Source organism: Oryzias melastigma, linkage group LG1, assembly GCF_002922805.2.
Source record: "Oryzias melastigma strain HK-1 linkage group LG1, ASM292280v2, whole genome shotgun sequence".
Taxonomy (NCBI): Eukaryota; Metazoa; Chordata; class Actinopteri; order Beloniformes; family Adrianichthyidae; genus Oryzias; species Oryzias melastigma.
In genome coordinates this window covers 15,617,198-15,643,737 of record NC_050512.1, presented here as the reverse complement: position 1 = coordinate 15,643,737, position 26,540 = coordinate 15,617,198, and the positions used below count along the sequence as shown (strand labels likewise).

General features: G+C 38.6%; 4 protein-coding genes and 1 long non-coding RNA gene across 11 annotated transcripts in view; 2 read left to right on the top strand and 3 right to left on the bottom strand.

The window, feature by feature from the left end:
- Window positions 1-5,225, bottom strand: part of gab1 (GRB2-associated binding protein 1) — a 47,463-nt gene extending 42,238 nt beyond the window's left edge. For 2 of the 6 annotated variants that reach the window (XM_024259324.2, XM_024259325.2), the window contains exons 1-2: window positions 4,860-5,221; window positions 4,605-4,758 (exon numbers count right to left, since the gene is read on the bottom strand). In XM_024259324.2, coding sequence (XP_024115092.1) covers window positions 4,605-4,676 — 72 coding nt within the window. In that variant the 5' untranslated portion in view covers window positions 4,677-4,758; window positions 4,860-5,221. Of the gene's footprint in view, window positions 1-4,604; window positions 4,759-4,859 lie in introns of all 6 variants that reach the window. The other 4 variants (XM_024259322.2, XM_024259323.2, XM_024259320.2 and 1 more) reach the window with 4 other exon arrangements.
- An 80-nt stretch (window positions 5,226-5,305) lies between these two features.
- On the top strand, window positions 5,306-8,888 carry LOC118598842. Its single transcript, XR_004948019.1, has 2 exons — window positions 5,306-5,631; window positions 8,669-8,888. It is a non-coding gene; the product is annotated as an uncharacterized LOC118598842 (long non-coding RNA).
- On the bottom strand, window positions 8,065-17,649 carry usp38 (ubiquitin specific peptidase 38). Of its 2 annotated transcripts, XM_024259318.2 has the most exons (12): window positions 17,454-17,648; window positions 15,308-15,718; window positions 15,028-15,199; window positions 13,421-13,556; window positions 13,209-13,338; window positions 11,837-11,938; window positions 11,323-11,481; window positions 11,028-11,221; window positions 10,853-10,946; window positions 10,666-10,772; window positions 9,188-10,523; window positions 8,065-8,829 (listed from the first exon to the last, which is right to left on the bottom strand). In XM_024259318.2, the coding sequence occupies exons 2-12, from the start codon at window positions 15,707-15,709 to the stop codon at window positions 8,665-8,667; spliced, it is 2,997 nt and encodes a 998-aa protein (XP_024115086.1). In that variant the 5' UTR covers window positions 15,710-15,718; window positions 17,454-17,648; the 3' UTR covers window positions 8,065-8,664. The 2 variants fall into 2 exon arrangements, with proteins under 2 accessions (XP_024115086.1, XP_024115085.1); XM_024259317.2 differs by having other exon boundaries at window positions 15,028-15,718; window positions 17,454-17,649.
- Window positions 17,650-18,178: 529 nt separating this feature from the next.
- Window positions 18,179-25,309, top strand: smarca5 (SWI/SNF related, matrix associated, actin dependent regulator of chromatin, subfamily a, member 5). Its single transcript, XM_024259687.2, has 24 exons — window positions 18,179-18,459; window positions 19,676-19,801; window positions 19,883-20,049; window positions 20,153-20,253; window positions 20,340-20,440; window positions 20,541-20,720; window positions 20,900-21,055; window positions 21,155-21,286; window positions 21,364-21,432; window positions 21,509-21,618; window positions 21,704-21,930; window positions 22,055-22,176; window positions 22,260-22,412; window positions 22,496-22,628; window positions 22,708-22,856; window positions 22,939-23,061; window positions 23,131-23,238; window positions 23,324-23,437; window positions 23,511-23,633; window positions 23,745-23,877; window positions 23,972-24,090; window positions 24,196-24,408; window positions 24,500-24,610; window positions 24,840-25,309. Exons 1-24 carry the CDS (start codon window positions 18,385-18,387, stop codon window positions 24,903-24,905), a joined length of 3,111 nt encoding a protein of 1,036 aa, XP_024115455.1. The 5' UTR covers window positions 18,179-18,384; the 3' UTR covers window positions 24,906-25,309.
- frem3 (Fras1 related extracellular matrix 3) overlaps window positions 24,929-26,540 on the bottom strand; it is a 28,945-nt gene continuing 27,333 nt past the window's right edge. The window contains exon 24 of the mRNA XM_024259686.2: window positions 24,929-26,510. Coding sequence (XP_024115454.1) covers window positions 25,959-26,510 — 552 coding nt within the window. The 3' untranslated portion in view covers window positions 24,929-25,958. The remainder of the gene's footprint in view (window positions 26,511-26,540) is intronic.

Below are 26,540 nucleotides of genomic sequence, written 5' to 3'. Positions count from 1 at the left end.
AAACTCTACCACCAAAACAAACATTTGCAAATTTAGAAATAAACGTGTAAGTAACAAAATGTAAAGTTAGACGTATAGGAATAAAAAGCATAGTTAGAAGTATGCGCAAACAAAATGATAAGTTTCAAAAACCAAAATGTGTTGTTTTTTAGGATGACAATAGCACAGGACGTTCAAATTTGTCTTCATACCACACATAAAAGAGCCTTCTCATATACAATCCTATCAAACATGTGTAGTTACAGTTTTAATATTAAATTAGTAACATGTAAAAGGCCAAAAAGGATATTTTAGATTAAATAATGTTCTAAACATTTTTTTTTTAGTATGATTACTTAAAAAAAACACGTGCCACATAATACATCTGTGCAATCTCTTCTTTAAAAGTTTTTGTTTATGTTTTATGGTAATAAAATCATAATGCAATATGTCAACAACAAGGCAATAAAATAACCTCAGGCTAATTGCACCATGAGTATCTAAACCCAAATGGAGACAAACCACAAATACTTTTTTCTGTTTTGCATTAAAAACAAAGTAAAAAAGGATGTTGACTAAGGAAATACTAATTTGTCTTTTTTTTGCATAAACAATATTGATATAAATTTCTTCTGAAGTTATTCAGATAATTTTTCAAAATAACTGAATTTCTAAATTTTTGTTTCCCAATTTGGCAACATTGACGCTAAACTAGTTCTGTGTAACACAATGACACTAGTTTCAATGTGGGCAGTTAAAGATACCTACTGTGTTAGCACAGATATTAATATTTAATAATCATTTGTTTCCAATGAAGAAGATGAATTATTAATTGTGCATGCAATCCATTTTTAAACCATGGTGTATGACTTAGAAGCAGTGAGACAGCTTCATTGTCTGAAAACATGGTGCAGATACATTGTTAGCAACAGTTCAGTAGTGTAAAGTCAGGACACCGTTGTTGCTTATTTTTACTCACATATATGAACAAAAGATGACAGAAACCGTTGTCTGTTAAACATGATAGCTCTTTTAATAAGTCCTCAACTAAAACGTAGAGTTATGCTTTTGTTGTTTTGTCCAATTGTCCTGTCATTGACAGTAAGTCCGTGCTTTTCTTCAGTTTCCTGTAAATAACATCTGTCACATTGACCGTAAACAAAGGTGAGGGTTATCGAACACTGGTGGGTATTGTGTCCCTGCTGAGAGGCCTCATGGCAGCAAAAACTGAGAACCCAAACCCAAGCGCCATCAGAATAGCTTTGTTCTCCAGCACTGAGGCCCTTTCAAGGGCTTGACAAACTGCACAACAAAGTCCTAATCTGTTTTCAGTGGGCACATGCCAATCAGCAAAAGCGCTGCAATGGTAGCTGCAGTCAGGTGAGAAGAAAATTCCATCCTCTTCAAACCATCAGGTTTTATGCATCATGGTTTGTGCAGTGCTTTAATAATGAGATAAATGATTACAAAGACTATACTGGCATTCACTAAACAGAAACCAAGCGTGACACAGCAGCAGACTGCTGTAAGGAAGCCTTGTGAATCAGTGGCATAGAACCACCTTTCTCCACGATACCTTCACAGTTGCGTTATCAGCACCTCACTGTTGTGAATGAATTTTGCCCTATGCTTCTTCTTTCAACATTGCCTGCGTTCATTGACATTTACCGGCAGTCATTCATGCACAGCTCTCTCCCCACAGTCTGGCTGTGATCTGGACTTTGACTGAGCCTTGAGTCATTACAACACCTTGATCGCTTTTGTTTGCCGGCCACGCTCGCAGATTTGCCAACATAAACTTTGTTGACGACAATGTCAAACTTTCCCTGGCAGATGGAGAAAAATCCAAAGATCTTTTGAACTGACACTGGAGACCCAAGATGTTGCTGCAAAACAAACCCTCATCACTTCTTTACCTTACTGAAACCATAACATCAGGCATATGGGTCAGTAAGATGGGTTTGTGTCCACCAATACACATCATCCACAGCTTTCTTTTAAATCTACTTAGGCACATTATGTTCCTTGTCCAAAAGTTTGACATGGTGCAATGCAGACAAAATGAACTTCTGTAAAGTAGCCGTAGTGTACTGTCATGCAAAAGTAACATTTAATAAGCTTTCCAAGACCTGCAGAGTCCAAGACATAACAGTTTTAAATAGTTGCCAGCTCTCTTAAACGCCTACACCTTGTTCCCCCAGAAGAATGATCTAAAAATATATGGCATTATACGAGCAATTTTTTATTAGATTAACTTGCAACACTTTATGTCAACCCAGCAGACAGGAGAACTAGATGATTACATAACAGAAGGTGGACACTTATCATGTCAAAACCAAATTATCAATTGCATTGACAGGCTGCTCTAAGCCGTTACTTCCTCTCCTTATTCCTATTGTCTACTGTCTGCACTTCTAGCAGAATATTGTCTACCCCTCAATGCTTCACTAGTGGTATTTATGTTTTTTTTAAGGAATCAAGAAAATACTGAGTAGGCCTACTTAATAATGTTACAAACTGTAAAATACGAAACAAAGTCCTGATGTCTTAAATGATGCTATTTCCACAGGACCTGTTGTACAGAAACCTCTGGGTAACACATTACCTAGTTACATTACAGAGGCACTGTCATTCTTTATTACTCATCTGTTGATCCAGTCACAAAGAATGTCCAGGATCGATTTTAGATGAGTGAATCGGATTGAATCGTGTCAGAAACCATAAATTATTATATGAATCGTATTGTTGTTAATATGAAATGTTACTCCCCAAGCTGCCATGATTGTTATTATTTATTTACTTATTTTACAATAAATTAGTCATTAAGACAAATAGCTAAATATTCTGGGCACTTCAAACCTTAAAGTTAACCTTATTTTTTTAAGAGTAGCTTTTAGACAGGCACATAAGTACAAATAAAAAGGTAACGATGCAACTTAAGACCGAAGAGGAAAAAGGAAGTAAGTAATCTGACTTGCTTGATTGATCTAATGTCCCGTTGTAAATCTTTTACCAGAAAAGACAGTGCTTATTATAAGTGAAGGTTGGTTTTTAAGATGATGCTATTCACACATATTTACTTTAGCACAAAAACTGACGAAAACTCATGTTGGCCAGATGTAATTCATGCAGCCAAGTTCAACACTGCTGCATTGCACGTACATATTGCAAGTGCGTCCAAGGCTGAATTTTGTCATTGGCCACATATATTTAAAGTTAATGTTAAAGCCCAAGTCTCATTAGCTGTCACACATTTGATCCATCCTCTGGAGGAGCGGCGAGCTGCAGAAACAGCAGCGATCAGGAACCATTCCTCTGGGGCTGTGCAGCCAAGAATAAAGTTCAACACTGGCCACAAGTATTTTGAAAATTGCATAGACACTTTTTTTCTTTTTTTTTTTTATTGTGGAGTGAAATTAGTCACCATTTACTGAAATTATGTTACATCTCTGCTATTATTGGTACTATTCTTGTTTTTTTATAATTATTATTACTTTATCCTAAGAACCACTCCAAAAAATTGTGTTTTGAACATGTTCTTTAGGCTTTTTTCCACATGATGGAGGACATATATTAATAAAATAAAATTAAAACAGTTTCTTTATTCAAATTGTGGTAAATCGGGAGCAGAAGGAAATTTTTCATTTGAAAAAGCTCGTACAAACTAATGATGCTGATGCATCCACTTGCAGACAAATAGATCCATGTTTGTCTTTGTTTTCCCTCGTCTGAGCTAACATCAAACTAAAAACTGTACATCTGGATAGCTCCAATATTGCTTGCTATTTTGAGTAAGTTAGCAGGGAGACAATGTAAACAAAGGGATTATGGGAAATGAGGGCAGGCTTGCTCCCCATCAACTCAGAGGTAAGTTTCTGATGTCTGCTCTGCCAAAATTATGTACTAAAAAAAAATCATCTTAAAACAGATTAAAAGATCAGAAGGAACACTTAAAATAAAAATAAAAAAATAGAGTGGGACTTTAACCAAACCAGTGTCCAGATAACATAAAATATTTTGTTTAGGTGGGTAGTTTTGCATTTAAAAAAAAAAATGCATCTCTGTTGTGTTTTTCAGTGTCATCAGTAAAGTAGAGAAGACATATTTGGGTTTTTTCACATTACTTTCATTTCCTTTTCATTCAAGCTCCTTTATTTATTAAACATGCAAGTCACCTCAAATGAAACCACCTTTTCCCCCCTATTTCACAAAAATGCTTTCTTTCCTGCAAACAAAAAAAAATGCTTACTGAATAGAAATTCAACTTATCATTTGTTATATTCTAAATAATTAATAAAAACAACAACAATAGCCTTCCTTCTATGAAAAGCCCTTCAGCAAAGGTGCAGACTTGTAGTTTTTGGATTGACAAGTTGCTACAAAGACAAAAAAAAAAAGAAAGAAAAAAAGCATGGCAACGTGGAGTCTGGAGGGTTTGACAGCGAAACTTCCAAGCCAACCGTCGGAAATGCCTGCAAACATGAGGCCTACAAACGTGTCTGTCAACAAACCCCGACGTGTCCAGGGGAAGGAAAGAAAGAGCGCGAGCGTTTGGTCGAACAGGTTAACTTATCGCGTCACCCAAGAAGAAGAAGGAGAAAAAAGAGGATATAGCGTGTACTTACGTAACGTCTCAACTTTTTTTCAGGAGGAGACTTTCTCAGCCACCCTTCGCACACCACCTCTCCCCCACTCATCTCGGCTCCTTTTTACTTGTTGTTCCTGAAGTCCGAACGGCGGCGGCCGCTTAGCTTCGACTGCTTGGGCAGCGTCTTCCTTCTACGGTCCCGAAACAGCGACGGAAGAAAGAAAAAGCAAATAAAGTTGAATTGCGCTGCTTTTCAGGAGGAACAAACACGCTCGTTCAAAAGTCAACTCACCGATAAGGTGGTGCTCAGAAATGAGCAGAACAGATTTCTACTAGTTACGTATCTCCTTCGCTTGTAGTAAAAGTATTCCTCTCTGCATTGACCATTTCACTCCATTGCTAAGTACACAAGTGCGCATTTAAGGTGTGCGGGATAAACAGCCTCAAGTCGCGAAGTTGTTTTTGTTTTTTCCCTATTTCTTTGTTGTTGTTAAATGTGTCGTCCCATCCTAGTTCCAATCAAAAGTGGAGCGATTCCCAAATGCCAGTGTTGGGTGAAAACGTCCCACAACGCAACGGTGCGCAATTCTTCAGCGTAAACACTGTGGTTTCGTCTGGCTTTCCTACCATTTTACTCCCATGGCTCCTTAATTGTGATTGACAGAGTGGTTTTGTCTTTCCCTAAACTCAACCTCCTTGGGAACGGGGCAGTTTCAAGATGACGGCCGCGACCACGCCGACCCCGGAAACCACGTCTTTCTTTCAAAATAAAGCTCGAGCTTCCTGACTTAGAACGTTATTACAATTAGAAAAATGCCACGTTCATACACTAAATAATAATTTAATATGTTAAAGTCACACATTTATCCGTAAATAACACTACATTCATTCATACTATCCCCTGAATTCGGCGCTGTGAAAATGTGTTTATTTATTTTGAAAAACATCAACCGGAAGCAAGAGTGTTTTTCCCAGAAATTGAATCGATTCCAGAGGAACACGCTGGGCGGGAGGCGGCGTGCAGGAAAAATGATAGATCTTTAACTATGGGACATGTAGTTCAGGTACAAAACGTAATTTCCCCCATCTGTACCATAAAAAGAAGAAAGAAAAGTTTCTAAAACTAAGCGTAGAAGCTGCACAGTTACTTTAAATGCATTTTTTTTGCCTTGAAATGTTTGCTATTCTGTGAGATGGACAAACAACCCATAATGAGTAGACCTATCTTCAGATTCAATTTATAAAAGTAAGCACTTGTTGAAGGCAATTATGAAAGTTAATTTAGTTGAGTCTATTTCTTTCAAGTTCAATCTAGATTCTCAGCATCAATTGTTGGCACCCAAAGAATGTTATTTGACTCTTTTTATGGGAAATACTATCACAGAGTATGTATTGTTTATTATTATATGATTAATAAATTGGTCATAACGTCTTTCAGAGGTTATGAAGGTGGTGAACACCACTAATAATAGTTTTAGAGTCGTAAAAGTATCACAATGCAGAGACACAATACTTATTTTGTTTGACACAACATATGAAGCATTAGATAGTTTTTGTTATTGCATATGGCTTTTATTGTGGGAATAATAAAAAAATTAAAAAAATAATTGCAAAACTGAAAAAAATGTTACATTCAACAGTGTATTTATATTTTTAACATTTACATAAATGTGTAAGGTGTGGTTATTTTTATTTTCTTTTTTAATCTCAGTTATTCCATTTAAAAAAATGTCTGGAATTTCTTTTTTGTTTGTTTGTTTTTTAGTTTGCCAGTATATCCAATCAACTGTCATGGCACAAAAAAGGGAAAGAAACAGTGCAGAAGACATTTACTTGGTGTACAATTTGCATGTGCTGTGATGTTTGACGACTGCTCAGACGTTAGCTTCTACTGTCAAGACTTCACTATTCAGTTTATTTTGCTCAAATCTTTAGACACACTGGTATAGTTTCTTTTTGTTACAGGTGTAACAGCTTGCAAAGGCTTGCAAGCAATCTGTATTAGCTGCACATTTGTTTGCAGTTGCAAACACATGCAGCCTTCTTCATGTGCTCAGTCAAGAAAATGGAGAACAGACAAACACGTTGGAACAGAGCCCATTTCTGAATAAATCTTCCAGACTAGCAGTCCGGTTCCATCTGGTGTATATAATGTATATTAAATTCTAGTTGTTTAATCATTCTCAGTGTGTATGTACTCACTTCCATGTTCTCTGTTCAACAATAAACAGGAAAGGAAATAATTTAGTATAACAATTATTGGAGGTGTATCCTGGACAAGCCCCCCAAAAATGTCTAATCATAAAAAGCCACAGTTAAATAACCAACCATGTAGACTCATGCTCACACCTCGATATTGAAGGGTTTAATTTGAAAAAGAAATCGTATTATTGCACCTACTTATTCGTTCAGATTCTCTAATAATATTTTAAAAATTACACCTTATTTTTATGCGGTAGTTCATGGTGTTGACAGAACATTTTTTAGAAAACAAAACTAATTTGAAAAAATTAAGAGAGAAAAATAATTATTTTAGTTGCGCAAAACCAATTTTTATAGGACAATTGCAGTTAGGGAAATTGTTCAATTTTTTTAATGTTATAGTTAATATTTTAAAATAATTAGTTTTTTTCTGTTTTATTAAGAACATATATTGTTATGAATAAGACAATGAGCTTATTTGTTAATATAAAAGAAACTGACAATTATACCTTCATTGCAGACTGGCCAATAGGAAGCATTCAGTGCTTCAATAAGGTGTGTTTAAATAATTGTTTTTAGTAAAGCACTGAGCATATGATATAAATCACAAGTAATTTCCATTTTTGTTCATGTTTTAAATAAATATAAACACCATAATAGCATACTCCTCATCCCATTTGATGAGATTTTTTCTTTTTAATAAATATATGTTCTTAGATCCATAACATTGATGCTTTTCTGAAGATGTTCCTGGATCATCTTCCAAAAATATCACACAGAATCAGGATAAATATTAGCAGCAGTTTTGTTAAATTACAGGCCCACCCAGGAGTAGGGGTTTATTTTTGGAGAGATGTTCTTTGGTGTAATCACAACAAACATTGCATGTTGTGTTTAGGAAATCAGTGCTGTGTTTTAGTTTGTCTTTAAAAGATAACCATATATATCTTTGTATCTCTTTACCTGTGAATTACTGCTGAAAAAAACAAAACAGTAAAACATGTTGATGCATTGTACTGTAGGAATAAGGAACATCACAATAAATGGCACAACTGAGACACAAGTTGCCAATTTCCTCTTAAAATTGTGCTTCCTGACAGTGAATGTGAGCAACCACATTGCATAAGAATGATTAAGATGGAGAAGTACATGAATGAATGTAGTCAATATGCATCTACAATTTTTTTAAGTATTAATTTCACAATAGTGTATTGCAGTAAATATTTGGAGTAAAAATTCGTGTCATAAATCATTTTAATTTCCATGTAATTTATATGCGATGTTCATGAATTCACTTTTTTTGGTCATACTTATTTATTGCATGTCATATCACTATAAAACAACAAAGGCATACATAGAAGAAATGCAAATATGTAGAAAAATCTTTTTTCACACCATAAGAATTCAAGCCGTATGCAAATCAGAAGAGTCAAAACAGTTTGAAACCTTAACCCTTTTCTCCAATGATATATGCACGCGAACATTAGTTGAGGTCGTATGATTTTAAGATGCATAAAAATGAGCAAAATATTTTAAAAAGCATTTTTTCTTTATTCTATGAGGATTTTTTTAGCAGATGACGTTAAACTTGTTTTGCTTTGTTCTTTCGCTTCTTTGCACGTCAACCCCCAAGATGCTAAAATGAAAAGAAAATGCCCAAATCACACACAAAACTAAATAATTAATGATCAGATGCTGGGAGAAAAAGGAAAATCTTAAAACTTTTTCTTCATGGGAAACATTTATTCAAGAATCAGTACAAATGCTGCTTTCTGAGTTTGTCGTTTTCATCCGTGCCTTTTTTTTTGCCGGTTGCGTTCTATACAGTGGGTGACAATTCAGCTTTGTGTACTTATAATCAGTTCATCATTCTTTTATTTTTTTCTTTGTAATCCTCAGAAGACCAGTCTGCTGACAGTATTGAAGCCCCCACCCCCCCCTCCTCCTCCAGATGGGCCGCAGCTCCCCGGTGGGTTATTGTCATCTGAACCGTTGGGCCTGAACGAGCACGAGGATGAAGAAGCCTGAAAAGCCTGGGTCCGGGCACTGAGTTCCTGTTCCTGTAATAGTTTGAGCAAAAAGTTTGATTAAGCGTGGAGAAAAAAGATAAATTAAAAAACATGTGGAAATAATGCAGCAGCGTCAGTCTTTGCTTCCCACTCCTGGAGATTTACTTTAGCCACTTGAACAGGTCCGGTGGGGTGTCAGTTTAACACAACGCAGCTCAGTGACTCGTGAAATTAGACCCTTTTCCACAGAACTGTTCAAATTTGATTTAAAGTGCAGCAGAATAAATAAATTAGATTACTTCCACTTTTATTTGACAACTAAAGTCAAGTATGGCTAAGCACAGAATGACTTCCTAGGGACTGTAAAAATCTGTAATACATAGAAAAGTAAGAAGTTAGTTCATTTTACCTGCAAATACAACTTGTTATCTTTGATAATAGCATCCAGTAGTTCTTTTTGCAGAGGAGGCTCAGCACTTAGTCTCATTCCATTTGCCTGTTGACCCTCATTTAAACTTGGTCCAGCTAGCTCCTGTTTCCTGTACATTAGCACATACGCTGTGTCCTTCGGGAAGCGATTAGTGATGTTCTGCACTGATCGGAAAGAGGTGAATGTCACCCTGCTGTCATTAAACAGCAGCCAACTTTTTGCTTCCTCTCCACTGTTGTGTAGAGAGGCATCTTGTTTCGCTGGCGCTGGGACGGCTGTGCATAAGTTGAGGTTACTAGCAGCTTCCTCGCTTTCCGAAGCATCTTTGACAGAAGAGGGACCGGCTTGGTACTGCGTTTCATCTGCTCCATTTGTGTCATGAACGTAGGAGTAGTAGTGGCCGCTCTCGGATGATATTCCAGAGTGCATCACTACTGAAACGAGAGCATAGGGCACTGACTGGACTGGGTTCCCTCCTGACCCGATCGTCTCCTCGTTTCTTTCCATTCTCGCCTTCGCTTCGTCCTCCTCATCCTGTTGAGACGGTTTAAGTTTCTTGGCCAAGTTCTCGCTGCTCTCGGGGTATTCCACTTGCAGAGGAGAGGACTGTTGTGCAGATGATGCAGAGGCATGAACAGGAAGTCTCAACACTTGTGGGATGGTGACATTGTCCAGAATCTTTCTGCGGACGTGGCACTTGGCGTCATACGAGAATCGGAGCAGGGTTAGTATCAGGTACTCTGGTGCCGTCACCACTTTCATGGTCCTCTCTGCCCTCTGCAGGGAGAGACACTTCTCACAGAAATAGGCATTGTCCTCGTCAAGGATCTCTGGAGCCAGGAAATAGTTCACCAGGTCAGGCACGGAGAGTGGAGGCTCAGTTGTCACTTGCTCATAATGGACGCCTTTAGTTAAAGAGCTGGCTGAAGAAGGCTCGGGGGCTTCACTGCCACCGTTGACAGATCCCTGGCAGAGAACCTTTGGTTCCTCTGAGGGCCTCTGTGGTTTAGGGCTGTCCTGGGTGGAGGCAGATGGACAAAAGGCCAAAGAGAGATCCGTAAATGGCTCTTCTTTTTCAGATATGCAGTTACACTGCATGCAGCGAATGCCGGTGATGGACTTTCCCCCAAACATCTTCTCAATTAAAGTCCTTCCATCGTTCGTAGATTCTGTCTCTGCTACATTGGAACAGGATTCTCCATGTTCCCTGGAAGATGTTGAAGCTTTTGGGTCTTTGTTGTCCACGTCAATTGAGGGGCCAAAGTTTGGCTTAGCCGACTCTAGAACCCTGATTGTTTTTTCCTCTTCATGTAACCTTAAGGTCAGAAAACAGAAAACTCACTAGAACCCTTTTCACACTATGACTTTTTTCCAGCTATGTACACAAAACAATATATCTTTAAGTCATGCAGAACACAATAACCTAGAATATTTTTCTGGTAAATGTTTGACAGTACCTGTCCAAAAGAAATCTGAGATACTCAGAACAGTCCTGCTGTGAGCCTGCATTGAACCAGGGAGGCCGAGACGCTTCCAAGAAGTTTTTGGGGGCATATGCTGCCCTCTACAGGACATAGACAAACACTGTCGTCACTGAGTGGTACAAGTATTTTGGTATTTTACTCTAATCGAGGCAACACCAACCTGGGTATGTGCGAGAAAGGCAAAGAGAAGCTGGAGCTTCTTCATGAGCGTGTTGGAGCCATTTAGCTGTAAGGATAAAACATGCCTCCTGAAACTGAGAAAAGAATCCCATCTTTAATTATTGATTCTTGTACTGTGCATCGATTTTGTGTGGGTGTGCGTGATGACTGCTCACTCTGTGGCCATAAAGAGGATCTGGATGATGCTGTTCATGTAGCAAGTGTTCCCCAGGTTGATCAGGCCGGTCTTGCCTGTCTCAGACTTCCCAGCTTGCTTCAATAGACCAGAGGCAAAGGAGTTGGACTGAGAAGTCCAGGCACTTTGATTCAACACAAACTTAATTTTGTCTTCTGCTGGTTTTGGCAAATCCTAGATAGAAAAATGGAAAAAAAACAAGAAAAGAAAAGTAAAAAATAAATTGAAAATGTCATCACAAATGGATAAATATGAACACAAATCTAATGTCTTACCTTGATGGCTTCAATGATCTGGTCATAGAGGTCAGGAAAGCCAGAAAACTGGTACATCATGCAGTGAATGAGCTCAGTGAACTGCAGCAAGAAGACTTTACTGGTAGGAAGACCGTTTGTTTTTAGAGACTGAACTAACTGCACTACATTTGGAACAACCTGTGGGAGACAAAGATGAAGGCAAAATAAAAAACATTCTGCTGCACAGGACAACGGACATTACAACTAATGCTAATCTTGCACTCAGAAGCACAGAGTCGGGGCTCATTTGCTCAACATTTTTAAATCTACTTGTGTTTCTGAGATTTTGAATGAAATTGGCTAAGTTAGTGGTGTGCAGGGCAATAAAGCGCTCTGCACGTCATTAGTGAGAGTGGTTCGGAGCCTGGTGTCCTGGGAGAAGAAGTCTTTGCTGCTTCAAAGTAATTTAAGGCAGAAGAGATGAAAATGAGAAAACCAATAAAGAGGCTATATGGGGGGGAAATGGACTGTGAGGAGGAAGGCAATCCCTTACCAAATGGAAAGCCTCAGGAGAGTGCTGGAAACTTAGCAGCATGTGGGACAGCACTGCTAGTGCCCCCTGCCGGACAATAGGAAACCACAGTCGAGCGAACACCTACAAGAAAGAAAAAAAAGTGGGTTAATACTAGGGGTGTGTATTGGCAAGAGTCTGGTGGTATGATGTGCAGCATGATACATGTGTCACAATATGATACATATCCTGATATATTCCAAGACAGTACCAGAGACAATAGTTCACTGTTTATTTTAGTGGGACCATAAACGATTATTTTAATAGTCGACTAATCACCGATTATTTTTTCTGATTAGTCGACTAATCGAGTCATGCACAAAGTGGATGTAAAACACACATCTTAACCATCATTAGCTTTAAACTAGCTAAAAACTAGATATGTGCTAGTAATGCTAGTGTGAATGCTGTAAGCTGAATTTGGCCATTGAAGATGCTAGTGACGATAGCTGAAGATGCTGAAATTGATAGTTAAAAACACTGAAGTTAAGAGCTGAAATTGATGAAGCTAGCTGGAAACGCTGAAGCTGATAGCCAGCTAAAATATTAGTTAAATGCCAAATTAGCCACAAAAAAAACTTAAAAAAAGCTGTAGCTAGCCAAAACAGCTAGAATGCAGCTGAAATACTGTCTTCACTCCAAAATAGCATAAAAAACAGAAAAAGCCTTAATTAGCCAAAATAGCTAGCATGTAGTTGTAGTTAAAGATTTTGACCTAGAAAAATATTTATCTAAACATTCCTACATCTTTCACATGAATACAATCGAAAAATAAATTATATTTCTTGATCAGAGCAATAAGTGTGCTGTGCATCTGTATGGTCTTGTTTTTCAATGAGCCAAGAAGCATCAGGAATTCTTTTTTATATAGCACCAGTACCAATTTGGAACATATTTTTGGTTTGATACTCATCTTTAGTTAAAACTAAGTTGCTATTTTACTATATTACAACAACAACCATTAGGCTCATAAGTTCACATCAAACACAAGAAGATCTTGTAGTTGTTTTGGTCCTAGAGCTGCTGAAAGAGGCTAGGTGTGGTGTGCTACCAACTAGCGGTCAAGAGTTTAGATGGACCACAAAAGCGAGATGCTGAACTGCAACATCATCTTGGCAGCATTACATTGATACAAGTATTGACAAATGAAGTATCGCAATATTTCACTGAATCAATATTTTTTGGAAACCCTAGTTAACACTTTTAAAACATGTCAATCTGCAGTGAGAGTCTTGAAATCATTACAACATAAATCACTTTTCATAGATCAAAACAAAGTACCTATTACAACTCATTTCTGTGCAAAGCCCTGCTACTCCAAACAATAAATAACACTAAAACCTGTGATACAAACCAGTTCAATTTTCAGTAGAGTGACATCTATGAGGATGGTGAATTTCTGAACAGCGGCCAGTCCCTTCAACAGTGCGATGACCCAGATATCCACATGTTGGGCTAACGGCCATGACAGCCAGTCAATCATTCTAAAAACACATCAGGATTTCAGTCTGTTAATCGTGATCTCACTTAAAGACTAGAATGTTTTTCCACTTTAGGGGAAGTAACCTGCAGAGTGCTTTAGTCATGCTGGCATCTTTGACGTTGGGGTCTGTGGTGAGACTCTTGATAAGCACTGTGATCATCTGTATGGGGATATGCTGGACGAGACAGGCTAGAGCGGTGGATGGGTCAAAGGAGGGATCTGCAACAGAGAAAAACAAGTATTGCTTTTATAGGTACAAAAATACAGTGTTCCCTCACTAAATGCAATAACCGTTCGCGGTTTTGCTGCTTCGCAGATTTTTTTTTTTCGATGAAAATTTGCATGCCTTATGATTGACTGTAGATATTTTTAATCAATCTCCTCTGTGCTGTTTCTCCTGTGGTCATTTACGTAAATCTTTGACGGCAAGCGGCTCTTTGTTTTCATTCTATGAAACTGGACTTATTTTTCTACAAAGGTTTGGACTTTGAGGTTTTAACAAGAAAGAAAAGTGTATTAAGGGGTCTTACGGTCTGAAAACATCTGAAATCCCACTTTGTGGATTCCACTTTTCGTGGGTTATTTTTAGAAGGTAATTCATAATAAACTAGGGTGGGGGTTCATCAAGATCTATAGGTCAAGTTTATAAAAATGTGTTTTGAAAAATCATTTTTAAAAACATGTTGCGCCATAATAAGTTCATTGATTTCCCTTTGCATTCAGCAGCTTATTGTCTTTATTCTAAATCATTATCCTCTAAAGTTTTGTCCAAAACATTACAAATGCTTTGCCGTAGTTTATATAACTTTTGTTTGTTTTTTTATACAAAAACAAAAAAAATGAAAAAAAAAACCTTATATTAATTTCATTTTTGGATACCAGGATATTATCAAGTTTAGTCTTATTTTCTATAGTTTATTCCTTTGATGTTAAAAATCACAACTTTTCATGATTTCTCTACATATTGCATTTTTAAATCAACACTTTTCCTCATTTTAAGTCATTTGAAAAATAAAGGTACCTTCTAACCAAAGCTGCATGGTGCTAGTTACTGGATACACAATGAAAAACATAAATAAATACATTATTAATTGATTAATAAACTAAATAAATACAAAATTTGAAAAAAAAAATCTAATAAAATAAATAGCTTGGAGTGTATGTGTGTGTATATATATATATATATATATAGATTTTTTTTTACTTAATAAAAATGTTATACATACTCATAAATATGGGTGTGTACTGTCAATAATCTCGAGATATGATACATATACGATACACATCTGTCGATATGATACATATCACAATATATCGCAAGACTGTACCAGAACAATTTTTCACTTTTTTTTTTTTTTCAAAGATTAATATTAGAAAACCGAAACTAAGTCATACTAAGTAGTACATCTCTCATAACAACAAAAACTGCAAGGTTGACTGAACCAATGCGACTGAACATTTAACACAAGCTGTTTCTCGTGAGATCTTTTTGTTCTGGTGCGGTTTGGAACTGCTCCAAATGTCCTGTATCGCCAAATTAAATATCGCGATATATCACAAAATCAATTTTTCCAGACACCCCTACTTCTAAACACATGTTCCATTGTGGCAACTAAAATCAAAGTTTGTGCACTGAAACCAATCTAAGACACATTATATGTGTTTCTATATAAAGGGAAAAGAATCTTACCTGTGGAAGAAATGATAGCAAAAACCTCCTGTAGAGAGGGTAACAGCGTAGCTCGATCCGTCTTCCAGATGTTTTGCAGCAGTGTGCTCACTTTAGTCACTTGTCCAACATACTCTCTTAACTCATGCTCCTGGTTAGCATAGCAGTGGAAGTAACTAATGGTTCTAACCAGCTGCTGACAAAACAGAACACCAGATTTATCCTTTGGTACACACTGCATAAAGTCTGTGAGCAAAGTGCTCAGCTGGGAACACAGAAGAGGCTTGGGATGTTCACACACCATCCTCAAAACCTCCACCTGGATCACACTAAAGATGTCCAGCACAGAGGGGCAGCTTATGAGCAGACGCAGGCAGCTGTGGATGTACTCTATGATGGTAGGGTCTCTGTGGTCCAGCTGCTCATATCCCTGCTGGAGCAGACCGAGCACAAAGTCTTTGCTGAAAAAATGCTCGAACTCCTGGCGATGGAAGCGTGCGTACGCTTCGAGAACCTGGGAGCCAATCTGCTTCTGGAAAGCATCTTCACCAAGCAAGATGAGGCGGGTGGTGAGCGAAAACAGCGCCTGGCACTGCTCCTCTGTCACCTCTTTCTCTGCTGCTTCCACTACCTTTTTCACAATGGCTCTCTTGACTGGAACGGAGTGATCGGAGCTCACGAGGCCCTCTAAAATCTTATCCATAATGTCGATCTGTGAAGGTACAGAAAAAATATGATACGGGCTTAGAAAATATGGATTTTCACAGAAATACTTTTACTCATGATGAAAAGCACAGGTGAGGTTACAAAATAAAACTCTCAACAGTCCTGGCAAATGTTTATTTCATAGTTTGTGGCAGTTTTTTTTAACTAAAGTCTAAATGTCGCACACGGTTTGTGTCACATGTCAAACACCCTGCATTGTTACTGTTGACCACAAACAGTTCAAACCCTCAGATGTCAATAAGTCAAACTCTGGTATTTAAAGCTTTCAAACTTTTTGTGCTTTTTAGTGTCAGTCTGGAAATAATAGTTGCAACAAATCCATTGATACAACAATAAAAACTCAACAGTACTTACATTTATGGAACTTTTATACTTTTATTTTTTGACTGACTAAACAAGAATACTTCTAATTATTTTCCCCGCAAACGATTTATTTGGATTTGATATAGGTACAAAATGTCTCACATTTATGCAGATACCACAACTCTTACTCTATGTTGAAAAGAAAACCTTAAATATAATGTTTCTTCCAAAAAATGTTTAAAAAAATATACGATAAAAGAACAAATGGGTTAGTCCTTATTGAATTTAAATGCTATAAAGGCTGTGGTTGTGAAGAAAAAGAAAGTAAAACTAAAATATATTCATGTTGGAATCTCTACACAAAATTTGTCGAGTTTAAAGTTAGAAATTAAAAAAAAAAGAAAAGAATGACAATTATCACCACATTACATTTCTGTTTTTTTCTCAGAGGAGGAACAGACCCAGGAGAGAATATCAGAATAAACTTTCCCAACCTAAATATAGTCTTTTCTATAAACCTTTGAAAACTGAAGGACCCCCTCCTCCAAAAAAAAATAAAATAAAATAAACTTTGAACATAAAACATTTAAACCTCAGATTTTGAACAAACTATAAAAAAAAGAATAACAGTCCATGTGTCAAAACTAGTGGTTCAGATGAAACTATAATCATGTAACAGTATTTGAAACAAGATTTTATAATGCTGAAAACCACACAAACATTACATTAAAAAAATATTTATTTAATGTATAAACTTGGGAGATTTTACGCTTTTTGTATTATATTCTATATACATTCCACCTGGGTGCCTTTTGATGATTTTCGTTAACAAGAATAAGAAAGATCTCCCATGTAAGAAACAATGGCTTTGAATAAAACAAGTGTTTAATTTTATGCAATAAAAAAAATGTGTGTAATTAAGTGTTTATTAAATTCATTTTGGGGAATTCAAATAAGGATCCCCAGAGGACTACAAATGTAATTTATTATTTTTATTTAAATCAAAGTTTAACAGTTTACAGTTTAACAATTGCATATGAATACTTTATGCTAACAGGGTTATTTATTTCTAACATACTTCGTGCCAAGGACGAGAAAACAACAGGAAAGAAGCTGTTTACTGTTTTTGTGTTGCTGCTGGTTGCTAGCTCGCTAACGAGCTTTAAAACGAAATGGTTTTGATTCCCCCACTAAAAAATGGATACAGAAATTAGTTCGTGAAAGTATTTGATACAATCTCTTAAAGGTGGATCTGTTGTTTCACAGAGACTCAAACTTTTTCCACCAAAAACGGAACAAAGCAACACGACACGACACGGGCCCAACGTCAAACGACTAACGTCAAGTATCACTGGCTGACTAAGCATAAACACCGACACAAACCAGACCATTTCTGGGGTTTCAAAACTTGTGCTTACCTGAATAAAGCATGTCAACAGGCTCCATTCAAATTAACAGATTTTGTGTAGACAATAAAAACCATGTTCGTGTATTTTGTATTATTTTGGTTCTTTCGGAATCAGCTGATTAACCCTCCATATACGTCATTCTGACAGACGGCTATCCTGTTAGGACCCCACCGAGCAGCCGCAGAAGTGCCTGTTTGTAAATGATTTTGTTTTCTTTTAACCAAAATAAGACTGATAAGATTATATTCCTTGTATGACTATATGCGTGTGTGTGTTTTAAATCAGTAAATTAAAAAACAAGTTTTTTAAAAAGGGTATCAATTAAAAATCATAGTTGATCTGTTGCGTTCACGTGCATTCCACAGTCCATCTCTACTTTATAGGGTCTAAAAAACATTTCTTAAAATGTTTGTATTATTCAAAAAAAAAAATGACACACAGTTCATTTTTATATTACAAGAATAAATGAAAGCAAAGATGTACAGATTCAATGTGCTTCATCGTCTTACTTGAGTCCCTCTAGATTCTCCTCCATTCCCCCCATGTTATTTATAATTAAAGCTATTAAACGTATTAAAATATAGATACATAAATACAAATGAATTAGAAATTAGTTAATTTCAGAAACAGTTGTCTCTTTATTAAAAACAGGTCTACTATAAACCGTATGTAAACCACAGTACTAGCATTTCCATTAAACGCAAAGGCAGCGTTGATATACAATCTCGCGATAAATTACGGATACCGGTTGGCGCTGTGAGAGGCGCGGGTGCTAGCTAACGTGCCCGACTAACCGTAGCGTCTTTCATTATCAACAACTATATTTTGGGGTTTTTGCTCCCATCAAGTTCAGTAATTCGTTAACGGCGATTGGCTATCATCACACAGGACATATTGTATTTGCCGGTAGTTTTGAGTCAAGAGGATAATTTTACCAAAAATGTCCGAAAGTATTACCTGCGTGGAGCCGCGGGAAGAGAATACTGAACTTGAAGAAGCCGGGGGAGCCGAAGAGGTAAGACGGATTTTCGGGCGTTGTTAGTTCTTAAAGATACGTCAGTGTCTCCTTAGACTGTTGAGCTTAGTACACACAAATAAGACATTCCACCTCAGAATGTGTAAACATGTATTTGTCAGCTATTATGTGGGCTCTTTGACCTAGTTAGCCACGGCGGCTAACTAGCTAAAGCGGCGTCTTCCTCTTGAAACTGGAGCTAACATCACAGCGCGAGGAGAGCTGCTAGTTTAGCGTCGCTAGTCTTCGATCGCTACACTGCGACTTTAATATATAGATATGTTTAAGTTATCGTTATATTTAGAGTAATGTGTGTAGAGTTGGGTTGGAGGTTTATGGTTGATTTGTATAGATTTGGTGAGGACAATTTAAGTAAAGCGCCCCATCACTGTCCCATCCGTCCCTTTGTTTTCAGAGGAGCTACGCAGCAATGGCTGCAATGATCTTCGTGAGGGAGCGATGCTTCCTCGCACTTATTTTTGCTTTGAACCAAATGAAAGGATGGTGCAACTCGTGCATATTACAAGTAGTAACTATATACTCAAATCTACTCTGCAGGATCCTTTATCCGCTTCATTTATCCAAAGCTCTGGAGATACGAGTTCCCAAAGAAACCAACTTTTGACAAAAAATAGTTGATTAACATTATTTTGACACCACTTTACTGATAACTTAAGCATATCCAGTGCAGAGCTGTCAGAAATCGTAGGAATAACCGATTTATAAACCTCTTTACATAAATCTGAATGGCTGTTGATGGTGGTTAGCTTGTGGCTTCAGGTTTTGGGGTTTATTTGTATAACAGATTCTGTGGCAGAAAGTATTAATTGCATCTTGGGGAACTGCAACAATTCAGTGTTACCAAATGTTTAGTTTTATTAATGTTACATAAGTTAAGTTATGTTCAATATATAATAACACCCCCCCCTCTCACACTTGTTATAAACTGATTAAAGATTTTGGTTTGTTTGGGTTGACAAATATGTCGGATATTCAAAAGAATGTATCAGATCAGTGACTGAAAGTATAAAAGTAAATATAAAATAGTCTAAAATATATCTTGGTGTATAATTTTTTGATTATTTAAGAAATGATGTGAAGTAAACTAAATGTGTTAATATCATCATAACCCTTTGAAGGATGAGGAAATCCTGTTCATGTTACCTGATTTGTTGGAAACATCAGGATAAGTGACCTGTTTCCTTTGATTTTCAAGGAAAAGTCTGACTCTTCGGATGCTGGAAAGGAGTCCTCCTCAGATGCTGGTCCCGACGGACAAGATGCATCCTCCTCCTCATCGACCAAAACTAAAGATTCCGCTCCAGGTTATGAGGAGAAGGTGGTAAGTATCAATATTAGGAAGTCTGTATTCCATTTCTAAGCTGTCAGATAGGTTAATAAAGACTTTCCCTGTGTCATACAGCAAACGGACCGGACCAACAGATTTGAATATCTGTTGAAGCAGACAGAGCTGTTTGCTCACTTCATTCAACCAGCTGCACAGAAGACCCCCACCTCCCCTCTGAAGATGAAACCGGGCCGTCCTCGGATCAAAAAGGACGAGAAACAGAACTTGCTGTCTGCTGGGGAGTAAGTACAAAACTCCAGACTTTTATTTTATCCAAAACTTTTATTTTATTTTTTACCTTTGGCAAATGTGTCTTTATTGTGTTTTATTTTCATGGTTTGACAGCAACCGCCATCGCCGCACAGAACAAGAGGAGGACGAAGAACTTCTCAACGAGAGCACGAAGACCACTAATGTCTGCACTCGCTTTGACGAGTCCCCATCATGTAAGATTTTTGATGTTTTCTTTTAAAAGACACAAAACCCTAATGGGCATCCCTGTAAGTTTTACATTTTCTGTGTCTGTATTTAGATGTAAAAGCTGGAAAAATGAGGGACTACCAGGTCCGGGGTCTTAACTGGCTCATTTCTTTGTATGAGAACGGAATCAACGGCATTCTTGCAGATGAAATGGTGAGTCTGTTTACATTGTTTACCACTTTTAACCATTTTAGTAGAGTGCAATTGTTTATTTTTGCCTTTCTGCTGCTCATTGTCCTGCTTTCATCCCCAGGGTTTGGGAAAGACTCTCCAGACCATTGCCCTGCTGGGATACATGAAGCACTACAGAAACATCCCCGGTCCGCACATGGTTCTGGTCCCCAAGTCCACCCTCTACAACTGGATGAACGAGTTCAAGCGATGGGTGCCTTCTCTCCGGGCAGTGTGTCTGATTGGAAACAGAGACGAGCGAGTAAGCTGCGTCAAAACTGTTCAAACAGCAAACTAATCCACTGTTTGAGCTCTTATTTTTTGCACTTCTGGGTTAGTTTACAAACTTGAGTTTAATTATCAAGATTGTGCAATCAAATATAGGGAAGTTTTTTTTTTTTAATTTTTTATTTTATTTTAAAGATCTTTTTGTGATTGCAGACAGCTCTGATCAGAGATGTGCTGCTGCCAGGAGAGTGGGACGTCTGTGTCACGTCCTACGAAATGCTCATCATTGAAAAGGCGGTTTTCAAGAAGTTCAACTGGAGGTACCTGGTCATCGACGAAGCTCACAGGATCAAGAATGAGAAGTCAAAGGTCTGATGCCTTTGGAGATTGGAGATGATTTTTTTTGCTAGTCATTTCTATTTGATTGTAGATGATCTCACTCACATTAAGTTGTTTTTGTGTTTTTAGCTATCGGAAATCGTGCGCGAGTTTAAAACCACCAACCGACTGCTTTTGACTGGCACTCCTCTTCAAAATAACCTCCATGAACTGTGGGCTCTGCTCAACTTCCTGCTTCCAGACGTCTTTAATTCATCAGAGGTGAAACGAAGGCTTGCAGAGACTGTTATTAACTTATTCATGAAAACATTCTGACACATTTGATTTCTGTTTCTCAGGACTTTGATTCCTGGTTTGACACAAACAACTGCTTGGGTGACCAAAAGCTGGTTGAACGTCTTCACACTGTACGTACTGATCCATTTTGGTCATGATTTTATTAGAAAGCGATCAATTTTTAAGGATTGTTTTGTGGTTGTGTAGGTGTTGAGACCCTTTTTGCTGCGTCGTATCAAAGCAGACGTAGAGAAGACTCTGCTTCCCAAAAAAGAGGTCAAGATTTATGTGGGCCTAAGTAAAATGCAGAGAGAATGGTAAGTTTTCATAGCTTAAATTAGCCCTTTTACTGTTGGATTTTTTGTTTTTCATTTTGGGGGTTTATATCCAACACTTCATCAGGTACACAAAGATTCTCATGAAGGACATAGACATCCTGAACTCTGCTGGAAAAATGGACAAGATGCGCTTGTTGAACGTCCTCATGCAGCTGAGGAAGTGCTGCAATCACCCCTACCTGTTTGACGGGGCGGAGCCAGGCCCACCGTACACCACAGACCTCCACCTGGTGGTGAACAGTGGTAAAATGGTGGTGCTAGACAAGCTGCTGCCCAAGGTGAAAGTGCAAGGTGAGCATACCGTCCTACCTACACATATATTGAGATTATTGGAAATAAAAATGTGTTTCTGATCAAATCTTACCTGACAGAAATATTGGATATAAATCAAGTTTTCTTGTCGTTTGTTGCGTAGGTTCTCGTGTGCTTATCTTCAGTCAGATGACCAGGGTGCTGGACATCTTGGAGGACTACTGCATGTGGAGGAACTATGAATACTGTCGTCTTGACGGACAGACTCCACATGAGGAGCGGCAGGTGAGCAGCAGCCCTGTGAATGTGGCTTCAGATCCGTGTTGGTGGATTAAAGCTGACTCGCAATAAAACATATTTGTTTGCAGATTTCCATCAATGCGTACAATGAACCCAACAGTACCAAGTTCATCTTCATGCTGAGTACCAGAGCTGGAGGGCTGGGTATAAACCTGGCAACAGCCGATGTGGTCATTCTATACGACTCTGACTGGAACCCTCAGGTTGACCTGCAGGCTATGGTGAGTGCATTTTCACCCTTCGGTCTTAAAAATTAAGACGTAGGTGAGTCTCTTGCGAAAAAAACGTTTTTGTTTCATTTTAGGACCGAGCTCACAGGATTGGGCAGCAGAAGCAGGTGCGTGTTTTCCGTTTCATCACTGAAAACACTGTGGAGGAGAGGATTGTGGAGAGGGCTGAGATGAAGCTGCGCTTGGACTCTATCGTCATCCAGCAAGGTAAGTTCCTCCACACTAAAGCTTACTTTCAATGTGAGAAAAATCCTTACCCTCTTTTTTTTATGTTTTAATCCAATAGGAAGACTTGTAGATCCCAGTGCTAACAAACTGGGGAAGGATGAGATGCTGTCCATCATCCGCCACGGCGCCACGCACGTGTTTGCTTCCAAAGACAGCGAGATCACAGATGATGACATCGATGCAATTCTGGAGCGTGGTGAAAGGAAGGCGAGTTTAGAAGCACGTTTTCTGTTATTTGTTTCCTAAAAAACGTCTTTCCATTTATGCTTCACATGTTGTTTCCTTGTAGACTATGGAGATGAAGGAGAAACTTTCTTCTCTGGGGGAGAGCTCTCTGAGAAACTTCACTATGGACACAGAGAACAGCAGTGTGTACACGTTTGAAGGGGAGGACTACAGAGAGAAGAAGAAGGTGAAGGGTTTGTTTGGCTTCAATACTTCTTAGAAGGTCGTTTTGTCTCACGTCCAACTTTTATCTCAGGTCATCACCAACTGGATTGAACCCCCGAAGAGAGAGCGGAAAGCCAACTATGCTGTGGATGCCTATTTCAGAGAGGCTCTTCGAGTCAGTGAGCCCAAGGCTCCAAAGGTTAGGACCAGGTTATGCTTAAAGGACAGTTAAGATGGGCGTTCCAGCGCAGGTAAATTCTTAAGAGTTTGTTTGTCTTTTCCAGGCTCCTCGGCCCCCCAAGCAACCAAATGTCCAGGACTTTCAGTTCTTCCCTCCACGCCTCTTTGAGCTTTTAGAGAAAGAAATTTTGTACTACAGAAAGACAATAGGATATAAGGTACGCCGCGTCACACACGTACATTTCTGTGTTTAGAGTTTCTCCAAGTTAATGCAGTGGCATTCCTATTCAGGTTCCACGCAACCCGGATCTGCCCAACTCCGCTCAGGTCCAGAAAGAGGAACAGGCCAAGATCGACGAGGCTGAAGCTCTGTCTGAGGAAGAGCTGGAGGAGAAAGAGAACCTTCTGCAGCAGGTCATACATATATGCCAATTCCATATCCTGACTGTTTTTTTTTTTGTTTGTTTTTTTGTTTTTTGGTCGTCATTCTGCTTGTACTTTCATTAACTACAAATTTACCTGCAGGGATTTACAATTTGGAACAAACGTGACTTCAACCAGTTCATCAAAGCCAATGAGAAGTGGGGAAGGGATGATATTGAGAACATTGCCAGGGAAGTGGAGGGGAAATCTCCAGAGGAAGTGATGGAGTATTCAGGTACAGAATGCATGTCCTTTCTGCAGAGGGTCTAGTCTGACTTGATTATGTTTTTTTTTTTTTTGGTCTGAATTGTTTGTTTTTTTTTCTCCAGCTGTATTCTGGGAGCGATGCAATGAGCTGCAGGATATTGAAAAGATCATGGCTCAGATAGAAAGAGGAGAAGCTCGGATTCAGAGGCGGATCAGCATCAAGAAGGCTCTAGATTCAAAGGTAGAAGCTGTTGTTTTTTTTAGTTTGATCTCATTTAGATTATTATTGAGTCTGTCTGATCAGAAGGTCTTCTGTGTTTTTTTTCATTCATTTATCTCTGTTTAGATCGGGCGCTACAAGGCTCCCTTCCATCAGCTCAGAATCTCCTACGGCACCAACAAAGGCAAGAACTACACAGAGGAGGAGGACCGCTTCCTCATCTGTATGCTTCACAAGCTGGGCTTCGACAAGGAGAGCGTGTACGATGAGCTCCGTCAGTGCATCCGCAACTCGCCTCAGTTCCGTTTCGACTGGTTCCTCAAATCCAGGACCGCCATGGTGAATTTTTTCAGTACTTCTTTTACTTTACTTTCACAACTATTTATAACTTTTAGCTAAACTTTACATGTGTGTCATGTCTTTTATGCAGGAGCTCCAAAGGCGATGCAACACTCTGATCACACTGATAGAAAGAGAGAACATGGAGCTGGAGGAGAGGGAGAAGGCAGAGAAGAAGAAGCGGGGACCAAAGACCGGTTCGGTAAGTTACAGATCCATCCGACAGAAATGCAGACTCTTGGTTCACGGTTGGGCAGTGTTTGTGCCCGTGTAATATAAAAGTTTCAACACAAACTTACAGAAATGCTTTTAGTCTCACGGTTCCATCAAACTTAAATACTGTTTACACAAGCAGGAGTAAAGAGACTCTGACGTTTAATGTTTGAAACTTGATGTAGCAGATTGTAAATGTTCTTTTTCTTCTCTTTTAGGCACAAAAACGAAAGGCAGAGGGGACATCTGACGGTCGGGGGCGCAGGAAAAAACTTAAATTGTAAAGCTGTTTTATAATGTGCAGTCATTTTTTTTTTTTTTTTTTTTAAAGCAGCAGTCAGCTACAGTATCATTAGTCCTAGTATCTGTTCATTTTGGAAGCAATGATTATCTACTGTGTAAAGTCCCAAATAGATCAGTAGAAAGTGTTCTTCTATGGGCCTGCCTTTTTGTCTCCTACCTAAACACTTGCAGCTGAGCTGTTTTAGTTTTGTTAGTTTTTTTTTTCTTTTTTTTTTTTTTACTTGTAGTTAACAGAAAAAAATGTATTTATAATTGGTTGTACTGCATTACATTGCTTGAAACAACATGTACCCTTGTTTTAAAAAAACATGTTTTGTCATCTTCCCGTGTAAAGTAGAAAATGTCAATGTGAGCGTCACAAATAAACATTTCTTTTTTTCTAAAAGATAGGAAAATGATCCATCTGCTACACAGGAGCCTCACTCACAAAATAGTTTATATTTGACTGTTACAGTACGGATGTTTTGAAGCACCTAAAAATCATTTGGCAGATTGTACATGTATATTTTTCAAGTTTCATCAGGGTGAATTATTATCTATCACTCTCAGTCTTGCCGTGACACGTATTCAGTTAAAATTTGCATCAAATTCCTGCAACATTTAAATGAAAGTATATCTGAAAATCTTATTTGTCATGATCAACCTGGTAACTTTCATTTAACATTCAGTTCACCCTAATCTTCTCTTATGACAAACAAGCAATCTAAAAAAAATAGAAAATATTTTTCTTCTTGAACAAATTTGCAAAACATTTGTGAAATCGCTTCATTTACTGCATGCTTTTGTAAACAGATGCAACATTTGACAACTTTCAGCCAATAAGAGATCTGTAATATTTTGGGGTTTTCCATGAATCCAATATGGCTGCATCAAAGGAAGAGAACTGTTACATTCTGTCTGCAGGCACTGACGTGTGCCGTCCACAGGCTGCACGGCGCTCCATTTAGTGCAACACAGGTTAGGGGTCTAAGGCACACTTGGAGGAGACTATTATAGTCCTTAAAGGAGATGGAGTTTTGGGGTGGGGTCCTCTTTCAGACCTCAGAGCTGTCTGAGCTGCTCCACATACCTGCCAGGCCACGTTTGTATCCAGCATAGGCCGAAGAAGACGAGGTGGTGTAAGGAGGGAAGTGCTTTTCTTTCTCCTTCCTCTTACGCCGCAACAGCAGCAGAATGACTATGGTAGCAATGAGGCAGATGAGTAGAATCATACCCCCAATCCCCACCAGCATGGGCAGGAAGGACGTATCAGGCTGCCTGCCTGAACTCTCCAACAGTGGCCGCTCCAGGACCGCGTTTTGATTGGGAGACCAGGGCTGCCGCTGGCTGATCACCATGCGGTCGGTTCGATCCAAAGCGATGTGCTGGATGTTGGTACCCCGACTGTTTTCGACGCCGATGTCCTGGGCCAGAGCCGGCCCGGAGAACGCGGAGGCTGCACGGCGGTGGCGAGTGTTGGGGCCCTCAAACGTGGAGACGCTGTGATGGAGATATTCCACGCTGCGCTTGCCAATGTTGCGGTTGGCGTTTTCTCTGGAGCGAACCGTGTAAATGGCGTGGATGAACCATTCTCGACCAGCAGCAACCTTAAAAAAAAACAGCCCAATGTGTTATGA

Bases quoted from the DNA above. Each gene is read 5' to 3' on its own strand.
- usp38 (XM_024259317.2), bottom strand. From the start codon at position 15,709: ATGGATAAGATTTTAGAGGGCCTCGTGAGCTCCGATCACTCCGTTCCA. The intron at 13,557-15,027 runs GTAAGATTCTTT...TCTCTGTTGCAG, and splicing joins TGCTATCATTTCTTCCACAG to ATCCCTCCTTTGACCCATCC. The intron at 13,339-13,420 runs GTTACTTCCCCT...ATGTGTTTTTAG, and splicing joins ATGACTAAAGCACTCTGCAG to AATGATTGACTGGCTGTCAT.
- smarca5 (XM_024259687.2), top strand. From the start codon at position 18,385: ATGTCCGAAAGTATTACCTGCGTGGAGCCGCGGGAAGAGAATACTGAA. The intron at 23,239-23,323 runs GTTAGGACCAGG...TGTCTTTTCCAG, and splicing joins GTGAGCCCAAGGCTCCAAAG to GCTCCTCGGCCCCCCAAGCA. The intron at 24,409-24,499 runs GTGAATTTTTTC...TCTTTTATGCAG, and splicing joins TCAAATCCAGGACCGCCATG to GAGCTCCAAAGGCGATGCAA.